The sequence below is a fragment of the Marmota flaviventris genome, chromosome 1, assembly GCF_047511675.1.
Source record: "Marmota flaviventris isolate mMarFla1 chromosome 1, mMarFla1.hap1, whole genome shotgun sequence".
Classification (NCBI taxonomy): Eukaryota; Metazoa; Chordata; class Mammalia; order Rodentia; family Sciuridae; genus Marmota; species Marmota flaviventris.
In genome coordinates this window covers 88910172-88922947 of record NC_092498.1, presented here as the reverse complement: position 1 = coordinate 88922947, position 12776 = coordinate 88910172, and the positions used below count along the sequence as shown (strand labels likewise).

At 40.6% G+C, this 12776-nt stretch overlaps 1 protein-coding gene across 2 annotated transcripts in view; it reads right to left on the bottom strand.

Annotated features, from left to right (window-relative positions):
* Znrf2 (zinc and ring finger 2) overlaps window positions 1–6287 on the bottom strand; it is a 107914-nt gene extending 101627 nt beyond the window's left edge. For both annotated transcript variants that reach the window (XM_027939652.2, XM_071613960.1), the window contains exon 1: window positions 5759–6287. In XM_027939652.2, the coding sequence (XP_027795453.1) occupies window positions 5759–6209 (451 nt within the window). In that variant the 5' untranslated portion in view covers window positions 6210–6287. The remainder of the gene's footprint in view (window positions 1–5758) is intronic.
* Between the last annotated feature and the right edge of the window lie 6489 nt (window positions 6288–12776).

Genomic DNA, 12776 nt, shown 5'->3' with positions numbered 1-12776 from the left:
CTAGAAGAACTCATTACTTCTGAAAACTGTTCTTCCCATCTTTAATATTGCTTAAAGGTGTCACTATGCACCTAGATTCTCAATTCTATCATTTCTACCTTATAAATCTAGATCAAATCCAATTTTTCTCCTCCCTTGACAATAATTTCAACTTAGGCATCTTCCACAAATTTTCTTTCTTTCCTTTATTTTGGCGGTACTAGGGATTTAACCCAATGGCTCGACCATTGAATTATATCCCCAGGCCTTTTTATTTATTTTCAGACAAGGTCTGCCTAAGTTGCACATGCTGGCCTCAAACTTGTAATCCTCCTGTCTTAGCTTCCCAAGTAGCTAGAATTACAGGTATGCACTAAGGTGCCTAGCCCACCAATTACATTCCAAATTTTCTAGCTTAATTTCCTGCTACCACATTCTCTGCCTAAAAAACAATCTGGATCAGGGTGGTGTACAGTTCAAAAGCTAACACTCCACCACTACAGAAGATTATTATCCATGTACATGTATTATCCTACAATGGTACCCCCTGGCCTAATTATACTACCTTGCTTTCAAACTTGATTAAATAAAATAAATGGAGCACTGTAGAATTTCGATGATCAGCCCAAATTTCTATTCTCTAGATTCATGTGTTCACCATTCCTCCACACACCCAATAGTCCAGATGTGGTCAACTTTTCAGTATACCCTATCAAAGTCCCAGTCTTTTGTAGATTTTTTCTTTAGTCCATAGTCCCTCTCCTCCATAAAATTTTTAAATCCTTCAAACAGTTGAAATGTTACCTTTCTCTGTAAAGCATTCTTTGACTACCCTGGATAGAGATCCTTCACTAAATGTTTTGTTAAAAGTCCTATTACAGAACTTATAACATTGTATAATCAAAAAGGTCCTCTAAAACCCAAGGGAACATTGAGCAAGAGCAGGAAGAAGCCTTTCATGTTTATACCCATGAAACCTAAAATTCCCAGCTCCTAAAAGAGGCTCATTCATGTTTAGTAATATTGTACTTACTATATGCATTATTGCAACTTTTTTAAAAGTTTTAAAAAAATGAGCTTTTTAAAAAATTAAGGCAGTTACATGTTTACTGTACTACCTAAGTCTATTAATCAGTGTGGCACACACTTTAAAGAAACTACTTTGGATTCCTACTTTCTGGTGTTTAAACCTTTGAAAAACCCCCACCCCTTGTGTGTGAACCAGACTCATAGTTTGCTTTTAACCAATGAAACCTGCAATAAAGGCCTGGTGTACTGATGACATAAATATAGTACTAGTCCATCTTCCTACTCTCTCTACTTGCTGGCTTTGAAGAAGCAAGCTTCCAAGAACCCAAACCACAAGACAATTCTGTCAAACAATTGGAGGCCATCTGAAGATGGATTCTTCCCCATCTGAATCTCTAGATAATGCAATCCTAGCCAACATTTTAAACGGAGTCTTGCAGAGGACTCAGCTATGCTATGCCTAGATCCTTGACCCATAGAAAGAGAAATAAATGTGTGTTGCTTTAAGCAGCTAAATCTGTAGGAAGCTGTTAATAAACATCATAGAACACAAATACAATTGGAATATAAGACATTTCTGAACCCTTTGTTCAAATAAAGGGCTATGTTTTTTCCAATTTCTAAACATATAATGATGGAACACATAATGCAAAATTAAAAGACTAATATTTTAATTAAACTATGTGCTTAGGAATATTTATGTAAGAAGATAAATCTTAGAAACTACATAATGTAGTTCCTACACTTCTCTTTTAACCCTTTAATAAACCCAATTTTAAGTATATCCAGTGTATGGAAGAACATTAAGGTAATTTACCTTTCAAGATGAATAAATAATATGAAAGTGGACATTGAAATAAAAACGTACTTACTGGCTACCAAGCAAAACAATTAATTGGAGAAGAGCAGGGGACTTGCTGGAGACCAGAACTACAGCAGCCAAAAAGCATCTAAGTACCTAGTATTTACAGCATGCAGTTCTAAGATCAGATAGGGTCCATGCAACTATTAACATTCCTCCCTCCAGCTCACCTTCTACCTTGTGGTCAAGGTACTTCCAAAAAATTCCCAAAGCAGAAACTTCTATGACAGAGGTCACACTTTAGCATGAAACATATTTAAAAATACTTGAGATTATAAGTGAGAAACATTAACCACAAAAGTTCCTTTTCAAGACTGGCACGGGTAGCAGTTAGAAGTGTCATTTTTCTTAGGAAGAGGCAATTCATTCCTCTTCTGCCACTCCCTATAAATGGCTTCTATTGACTAAAATAAATTTCAGAAATAGAAACCATATTAACTATGTCATCTATCCCAAATCCAAATATTTTGGCACTTGATATTGCTAAGAAGTGATGACTGAGAACAATTCAATAATTTGAGATAATCTACACCATAAAACCTCATATCCATGTTAAAAATCAGGTGAAGTAAACCTTCTCAAAAATACAGATCTTAAGATATGTAGTTTTAAGAGTATGGCTTTTAAGAGAAAAACCATACTACTTTGACTTGAGGAAACAGGCTTCATAAATAACAGGAGGCACCTGAATTCCAAACAGAATATTGCAAACCACAAACTCAAGACAATTAGACAGTCAAAAGCAACACTGTACTCCTGATTGATTGTCTTCAATTAATTCACTTTACATTCTCACTTCCAGTCTCAGATACATGACATAATTCCATACAATTTCTCTGGAAATAACCTCCACTGACTGCTATATTTTTATAGTCTCATTCAACTTCCCAACCTCACTGCATTAATGAAGGCTACTTTACCACCCATGATAATTGTTTTTATAAACATTCATGACTTAGTGGGGAAAAAAGTAGACATAAAATAAAGTTGAACAAATCCTGAGATACCATACTAAGATTTTTAAATATTAGACTATGCCCTTAAAAGCCAGTTTTAAAACAAAAGGGATGGGCAATATTAGTAGTAATCAAGATAGCTTCTCTTCATCTTAATAGTATTAATCTCATCAGTCCGAACAAAAAGAAAAAACTATTCCATTTTTTAAAAACTCCTATACAGATTCTAATCATAGTTTAATGTCCAAGAACTCACTTCTAGGAAATTTCTACAAACTGAAATATCTGGATCAAGCACCTCTTTTTCAGTTCTCTAGAAAGATAATTAAATAAGAGTATATAGCCAAAATATATGTCTAAAAAAGAGTAAAACATAAAACCATAACAGAAAACCTCCTTGTTCAATTTGGCAATTATGATAGAACTACTAACAAATGGATTTGCTACTAGACTCCTAAGATTAAAAAAAAAAAAAGAAAGAAACGTGACAGTTTTTCATTTTCTATAAATTACTTAATAGCCCATAAGAGAAAGATTATTAGCCTCATATTTTTCTTATGAGAATAATACAACTAAAATAAGTTTTAAAAAACAGTTAAGAACTTTTCATTAATTTAGAAATATTCTTTTTCTCAATTTTCAGATGGAGTTCATTACATATGCCCAAAGTTAAAGGACATGCTAATATCATAATACATATAAAAATTAAGCCAATGTAAAGTGTAATCAAGTCGAATTTTTTAAATTATAAGGTTCATCATTCAGCTCCCTAAGTCTCAAAATAAGAAACATGCATCTATTGTTTTCCTCATTCCATGCACTGACATACAGAAAAAAAATCTCACTAAGACAATGTCACTAAAAAATGGGTTTTCACATAAATCTATTCCATCTGTCTCAAGAATTTAAAGTCACAGCCCTATGTTCTGATCTTTTCATTTAAGAACAGGTATCTTCTGATACTCTTCCAGCCTTTCTCAACTGAGGTTTCTCATGTGAATCAGTAAAACACAGAAAATTCATGGTTTCCTCAAAAGTCCCAAGAATGATACATAACCAGAATCATTCTGAATACACTCGGAGAGAAAACGTTATATTCATTGCACACATTGGATAGACAGGAGTGTTCAATTCTCTACAGAGATCTAGTTGGGAAAGACTGCCCAAAGTTCCTCACACTATCCTGTCTTCCAAACCCAAATGCACTAGAACTATAAGCACATAAACCTAAAATTTAGACTTAAAAAAAAATGCTTTACCTCCAACTTCCATCAACTAGATCTTTTTCACTTGCTAATTTATTATGAATTAAAAGCATGGGTGTCAACTGTTTGCTCTGGTCTAAAGGGAAGTATTAAACAAAATAAACCCATGCAAATATACTTTTTGTCAAAGTGAAGTATAAGCCCTTTAAAATGCAGTAATCAATATATTAAGTAAATAATTAATTTGACAAAACCTTCCCTATTTCCTTTTACATACTCATATCTTTTGATAATTAACACTGCTAAATGCAAATTTTTATTTTAAAAAGAAAAAAAAATTTAAAACCAGTAACAGTCCTTATCTTCAATTCTCTGGAAACTGCTTTACAGCACCTTCAGCTGTGTTGTAATCAAGGCACAGTAAGGACACCACCAATTCTTTTTATCAAAAACAAGATTTTAAAGATGGCCCAACTGTAGGAAAACAACTGATATTTTCATTTACACAGCAAATATTATCATAAATAGGTAATTAAAAAGTTAGCCACTCCTTATTAAAGTAGAAAGCGGTATTAAAAAGGTGGGAAAACTAAACACGACATCTTTAACTTATTCTAGTGTGAATGCTGATAGAAAACCAGAACAGATATATGTTCTTACTGAATATTCTATTTTACCAACTTTCTACTCAAAGTAATTACATTTATAAACACATGAGTAAAGAAGCTATAAAAATGGAGGGGATAAGTGTTTTCCCTGTTCTGTGCTCAGTTGCATCAGGAAAATTATGCAATTATATGGGAATACTTATCATCTATGTGTTTCTTTCTTTTCATAAAGGAGGGAGGAAAGGTGGTCTTGATTCAGCATAAAACAAAGAGGCAGAATTCATTTTCCTCAGATAAAGCGCACCCTTTCTTCCGTAAGCAGTTTCCTACTAATTTTTTTTTCCCCACAAGTGACTTTTCCTTAACCATAGTCAATACTGCTCTTCAAAAGAACCTAGCCAATTACTGCCCCCTTGTAGGCAAAGTTGTGATAATTTTTAAACGCTCTCCTAAAGAAACTGCTTAGGATTATTTAAATTTCTAAATTAGGCAGGGCTGACATTAACCATTATGCAAAGTAGCAATTCACTGAGGTTAAAAAAAAAAACCACTTTCAATCAACACATGCATCCAATTAACGTATATGTGCTAGGTGAGCCCATTTAGAGACTTAGGGATCCCCGGTTTTATTTAAAAGTCGGTCCAATGGAAATGATAACTTCCTTCTTTTTCAAATACTCAAACGTCCATTTGAGGCCCTCGACTTTTGGCTGCTCCCCACTCGGTCCCCAGACACAACTACATTTAGCAGCGGGTCTCCGCCTGACTTCCTGGTATTAAAAGCCACAACCACGAGGGCTGTTTCGTCAGCTTGTTTTAAAACAATACTAGCTCCATTCTCCTCACTGGGGGTGGGTGGGGAGGGAACTTTCCCTACAGAGGAGCCGCTACCACCCAGGAAAGAGTCCTCACGAGGTTTAAAAACCAGGCGTCTGAGCCGCCCCGGCACCGCAGGGGTTAAGTGCAACTCGGGGGGCAGGACGGGCTGGGGTCGAGCCCCGAGCGCCAAGGCTGAAGGAGAAAAGGAGAAGGGTAAAAATAACCGGCGGCCGTGACCCACGTGCAGCTGCGCAAGGCAGACGGGAGGGCCGGGCGCCGAGCGCGGGGAAGGGGCCGTACCTCCAAACATGTGCGGCGAGAGGTGAGCTGGGAGGGAGCCGATCACCAGGCGCGGCCCGCCGGGGCCCCCGCCCGCCGGCCGGTCCCTGCCGCCGCCGCCGTCCTCGGGGCTGCTGTGCACCGAGTCCTGCGAGCCGTACGGACCGCTGCTGCTGTTGGGGATGCTGAAGGAGGACTGCGCGGCTCGGGCCCCCGACGCCACGCTCCCCACGGCCCCGCCGAGGGAGCGGCTGCGCGGGGCTGCCGAGGCCGCCGCTGCGCCGCCCGATGCGCTGGGCTGATGTGCACTAGGCACCTGAGCCGGAAACCTGCCAGCGGCCGCCTCCCGAGCCCCGCCGCCGCTGCCCGCGGTCTCATTGGCCCCTCCGCTGCTGCTGGAAGGTAGATCCGAGCCTGAGTACGCACGGGTACGGCCGTTAGCGGCGGCCGGGCCGCTCTGCTTGGCGCCCATGTCCGCCCTGCCCCGGGCCGGGCCCGCGCGTAGGGCCCCGAGCGCCGGGAGGGAGGGAGCGAGCCGAGGAGCGAGAGGGCAGGGCCGAAACGCCGCGGCCGGCCCCCTGGGGCCCCCGCACGTCCAGGGCCACCGCCCGGCGCCCCGAGGGGCGGTCGGCGCGCGGCGCGCTTTTCTCCTCGGGGCGGCGGGCGAGGCCGGCGACCTGACTGGGCGCAGGAGGTGAGGTGACAGGGAGGAGGGCCTGGTTCGGCCGCGGCGGGCGCCGCTCGCTGGATCCGGCGCAGGAGGTGGCTCAGGTGACGGTGCGGCGGCCGCTGGTTTCGGTTCTGGTGCGCCACGACGGGCCGCTGCCGCTCTCTGCCACCGCGCTCTGCGCCCCCGGCCTCGGCACCGCCTCCTCCCGGGCGGTCGCCGCTACAGCCGCCATCCTCCAGCTCCCACGGCGGCTCGCGGGTGAGTGGGAGGCGCCCGCCCAGACTCCGCCGGGGCCACCTTCCCTCCTCCCCCAGCTACCCAGCTGTTATTAACCGAGAAAGAGGAAAAACGGGTGGCGCGTGAAAGGAGGAGGGAGAAGGGGCGGCGCGCGCTTCCCGGCAACCGTCGCCTCGTTCCCCCCCAGAGAAGGAGGGGCCACGCGGCGTCTGGGCCGCGGCGGTGGGGGCGCCCGGGAGGGGAGGAGGTTCCCGGGCCTCACACCGGAAGGCGGAGGAGCAGCGGGGCCTCGGGCTGCGGCCAAGCTCGTGTGTTTGGGTCGCGCGCGGTGGCCCCGCCCCCGCCCCTCGTACCGTCCAGTGGATTGGCTCGCGCCTTCCTGGCCCCGCCTCCTGTGCCAAGGCCTGCCCGTCCCAGCTCCGCCTAGCCAAGGTACAGCGGTGTGGTAGGTGCTGCCACCCGCGGACTCCGTGATGGACGGGTCGTTGGCACCGCCCTCCAGGCCAGGGCGCGCCCCCTCCTCTACAGAGGGCCTCATCCCTATTGGAGGAAAGGATCCCTCTGGGCGCCAATCAAAAGGCGGCCCCTCCTCCCGCACGTGGTCCGTGGTCGTTGGAGAATAGTGTCCCCTTCACCTTTAGCTGGTTGAATGGCTGTGTCCTGTGTCCGAGTCCATTCGGTTTGAGGGGTGTTACCGACTTCGTTGGTGTTACTCTGATTTTTTTAAAAATTTAAAAGTCAGAAGCTCAACAATGCTGCTGATAAAAGAGAAGATTGAAAACAGAAGAAAGAACTGAGAAGACTAAAGCCAGTCTGGTCTGAATTTGACTTATCCCGTGAGGGACTACAACCCAGAGGAACGCAAAATTGGAAGAAGTATGGATAATCCAGCCTGACCTTCTGTGGTAGGGTGAAAATTGAGATACAAAAGAAGCTGCACCGAATTTGAGAACTGGTACCTAGGCCCAGCATGAAACAAAGATATGTATAGAGAGCAAGTAATTTTACCTTTTTGGACTTTAGCATCCTTACCTGGAATGTTTGTTTTAAATCCCCTGGTCACCTGCAGCTTTAAAATCCTACAGTTACTCTCAAATGGAATTCAATAACATTCTCAGTGCATTCCTAGTGATGACATAGTATCTTGATGTAGAGTAGTCTAAATAGCCAGAGGACAGCCCTTTCCTTACCCTCCCATTTTGAAAATGCTTGAGGTGTTCTGTATGTGAAAATAATAGCAAATGGTATTTTTGTGCAAAGTATAAAAATAAATATCCTTCTCTTTTTTTTCCTTTTCATATTTGCAATAAGTCATTTATGTAGTGATTTTCATCACTTTTTCAAAGGGTATAAAAATTAAATTTTTAAACATCTACTGGGGAGGTTGAGGCAGGGGAATACCACTTATGGCCAGAAGTTAGAGCCCATCTTGGGCAGCATATGGAGACTTCATCTTTAAAAAAAAAAAAAAAGAAATATGTGTGGGTTTATATATATATATATATATATATATACACACACACACAAACACACACACACACACATATAAACAAAGCTACTCAAAGCTTTTTATGTTAAGATGTGTTCATCATTTTTACTTTTTCATAAAGATGTTTCCCTTCACCCCAATCCCCTCCTTACAAACATACGTCAGTATTCCAACTCATTGCTATATAACTCCTTCACATCATTAATCATGTTATTGTTAAACGTCTTGTTGCTAAGCAGTGGCTAGATAAATTGATGTCTGTAGCCCCGCCCCAACACACACACACACAACACAACACAGTACCCGGCACCTATGACAGTACAGTAAATGTTCAGTAAATGAATGCATGAGTGACTGACTGTATCCATCTTCACCAGTCCTACTAAAATTATTTGAAAGGTCACTCATGAATTTCACCATGTTCTTATTCTCCTTAATATCTCCCATGTGGTGGGCTCACCTCCTATCTCCTCTCTGGATGGAACTTTTTATTTTTCCCATAAAGATTCTGGAGTATAAAACTTTGGCCTTCTCTGTTCTTTCCTTGGCCCTCTTTCTTTGCTTTTCAACCATCTTATCTCTCTCTCCAAGTACTAATCCACATAAAAATGACAGTATGTTTTATAGTCAACCCAGCAGTTCTAACTTCACTTAGAATTAGTAGCTTCTTTATCATACCCTATCAGTTCTTCAAAAATTTAAAGTACCTATGAATATACACATATACGTAGAAATGAAACAAATGTTACACTACTCCTGCTACTTGGGATTCACTACCTTTTCTATTCTGTTTTGTTTCACTTTTGTAAAATGCTAGTCACTGCCTGAATTGATTGCTCAACCCACTAATGGATTGTAATCTGCAATTTGACAAATGATGGTCTAAATCAGTGCTTTGCAAACTTTAGTGCACAAAAGAATCATCTGGAGACTTTGTTCAACAGACTTTTGGACCCCATCCTCATTGATTCTCATTATGTAGCTAAGGGTTGAGCCTCGAGAATTTGCTTCTTAACAGGCTGCTTTGATGCTGGTACTTCCATCAGATCCTGGGCCATCTTTGGAGAAGCACTAGTCTAATGATGTTTTCCTGTACATAGTCAGAACTGTTGTTTCAGTGTCTCAGTGATTCTTTAAGGAGACCAGAGCCCTAACTCTGTAAAATTTAATATTCGAAACTTTCATTTTTTTCTCAGTGCTGAGAGTCTAACTTGGGGCTTCATGCTTGCTAGGCAAAGGCTTTACTACTGAGCTACATCCCAAGCCCCGAAACTTTTTTATATACTGTATATTCTCCCTCTTCACGTGGTCAAATGATGGTATTTTGATCAAAGCTATTGAGGTTTAAAATTAGTTTGAACATATTATTAAGGCACTTCATTTGACAAAATTACTAGCCAGAAACCCCACTGAAACAGGTGTGCTAGTTGTATGCTTATCAATAAAAATAATAACTGAACCTAAGTGAACAGTGTGTTGTTACCTAGTTTGAATTTCAGATGAAGTAAGCCTCTTTACTTGGACCCTTTTTCTCTTTTGTGCTCATTTTTCTTTACTTGCCCTTGTTCTAAAGCTATGCCAGATCAGATCTTTGAGGTATGGGACAGCAGATTTGCATAAGGCAGAAGACCTGTGGCACCACTTAGACTGGGGCTACACCTCCCAAAGCAGCAGACCTGCTGCCAGTAGCATTAAAATTGCATTAAAATTGTCATTGTTCCACTTTTTTACTCAGTATAGCTTTTAATTCAAATTTTTTATTATTATTATTATTACAGTACTGGAGATTGAACCCAGGAATGTAGTACCACTGAACTACACCCCCAGTTCCTTTGCATTTTAAATTTTGATACAGGGTCTGGCTAATTTGCCCAGGATGGCCTCAAACATGTGATCCTCCTGACTCAGCCTCCTGAGTAGCTAGGATTACAGGTGGGAGCCACCACACCTGACTCATTATAGTTTTTAAAAGATGGCCATGGTTTTGCCCTTTTTTAAAAAAAAAAAAATGCTCATACACTATCTGCTCTATCAAAATAGGACTAGATATATAATTAACTTATCTTTAAACAGGGTTTTTTCCTATTATATTTTTAAATGGGCCATGTAAACATAAAAATTTATCTTCACACGATCTACAAAAAACACTGTTTCAGGGTTTAGAGTTGTGGCTCAGCAGTAGAGCTCTAGCCTAGGGTGTGTAAGGCCCTGGGTTCTATCCTCAACACCACATAAACATAAATAAAATAAAGGTATTGTGTCCAACTACAACTAAAAAATATATTAAAAAACACTGTTCAAGGGCTGGGTAAAGCACTTGCTTCACATGCATGAGGTCCTGGGTTTGATCCTCAGCCCCACATTAAAAAATAAGTAAATAAAGATGTTAATAAAATAAAAAAGAAAATATTTTTCAAGATTTTAGTGGTACCAGGTACAGTGCAACTTGGGCTGAGGAAGGAGTATCGAGAGTTCAAAGCCAGCCTCAGCGACTTAGCAAGTCCCTAAGCAACTTACTGAGACCTTTTCTCTAAATAAAATACAAAAAAAGGGATGAGAATGTAGCTTAGTGCCCCTGGATCCAATCCCCAGTACAAAAAATAAAAAGATTTTAATGGTGATTAGAAACATCTTAAATTCTAAAACCAAAATTAGAGTATTTAGGAATCACATTGTTGGATACTATTTCTGAGCACATCAATAGCTTATATCATGTTTTTAACAAACTTTTGTCCTCCCTTCCCTGTACCTTCATTGGTTGTTTAATAAGATGCAAGGGACAGGAGCCAATCATGACAGGATTATAAGCAAACACCATGAAATAGGGGCGTTGAAGCCGGATTTAGGCATTGGTTCTGTTCTGGCTAAGGGATTTGGGGCAAGCAACTTAACCTGGCTCAACCTGTTTCTTGTACAGAACATACATGATCTTGATACCAGTCTCTGAATGGTTGTGAGTCTCAAAAGATTCAGTATCTATTTGAGAATACTCATATATGTATTAATAGGTAAACAATGTCATCCTAGCAGGGTGTAATAATCTGCATAATGCCCAGAGCAGGTTGTGACACTGTACAGTTTAAAATACACTTACTATGAGGGCTGAGGATGTAGCTCACCGGTAGAAGCACTTGCCTAGCATGTGCAAGGCTCTGGGTTCAATGCCTAGTAATATATATATGTATACTACCACATGTATATGTATACATATAAATTATACAAAATAGCAAAATCAAACTCTACTGTCATGTATATCTAAAAAGAACAAATAAAAAATACTAAAATAAGTCCCAGTATATGCATGCCAATGGGTATGTGTTTTTATATATATGTATATCACATACACATATACACACACATATATGCACATGTGTGTGCACATGCATGGGCCATAAATTGGGGCCCTTAAGGACTTACAGGTAATAATTGCATAGTAGTTTTTACTAATAAGAATGTACATCACTGTACATTATTATAATAATAATGACAATTCTGTTTTTCTCCTACACAATGGATAGATGTATATATAGAGATGAAATTTGAAAAGAAATTGTCATTAAGAGACTAGAGTAGCTATTTGAAATTTTAATATTTAAAGCTTTTACTTTAAACTTATTTTTCCCCCCATGGGGGTAGTTAACACTTTGACTAAGGAATTTTCGGTGTCCAAAATAGGTTTAAATGTGTCACAGAAATGTTTCATATTTATCAGTTGATGACCAAAGCCCTGTTTATGTTTAATGTTGATTCTGGAATTATTTTCCTTCAAAAAGCAACTGAGACATAATATCAGCAGATGTTCATAAAAAATAATTCTTTTTGGGGCACAGTGTTACACACCTGTAATCCCAGCTATTTGGGAAACTGAGGCAGTAAGATAGCAAGTTTGAGGCCAGGCTAGGCAACTTGGTGAAACCCTGTCTCAAGCAATAAAGAGGGTTGGGGATATAGCTTAATGATAGAGGGCTTCTGGGCTCAAACCAGAGTACTGTCAAAATAAGCAAAAAAAAAAAAAAACCCGTAATTATTCTTTATCAAAATAGTCGGAGTATTAATAAGAGATTAAATATTTATATTATCTTTCATTCTCAATTCATTCAGTTTAGCTAGCAATTTTAAAAAAAAATCTTTAAAAGCCCTTATTTTATCATAATACAAAACAACCACAATCCGTGATGTTTTTCCTGCTTTTTAAAGAAATTCTCTTAAATTCCATAAATAACATGGTGTTGTAAAAAGAATCCCAGTCCTTTATTGGGGCATGCTGTTGATAAGACATATAGTTTAGTGGAAAGATGTGTCATGGGTCAATACCAAGGGGATTTTCCCAGCCTACAGAAGTGAAAACTAGCATGGAGAAAAAATAGCTCCCTGCTACATAATACATGTGGTCCCTCCTCCAGTGCATATGCACTCTTTCCCAGCCTCCTGTCTCTTGCTTAAATCACTATGGTTATACATGAATGATTAAAGTATTAGAGGACATTTTCCCTTACCACCTTCTCCCTCAAGGGTAGCCAAAAGCTTCAATAAAGGCAAGCCCCATATTTTAGGCCTAGATTGCATAAGCCTCCCAAATACAGGAACTCTGTTTCTGCTTTATTTTTAACTCGCCATAGTGTCTCCTTCTAGAGAGCTCTAAG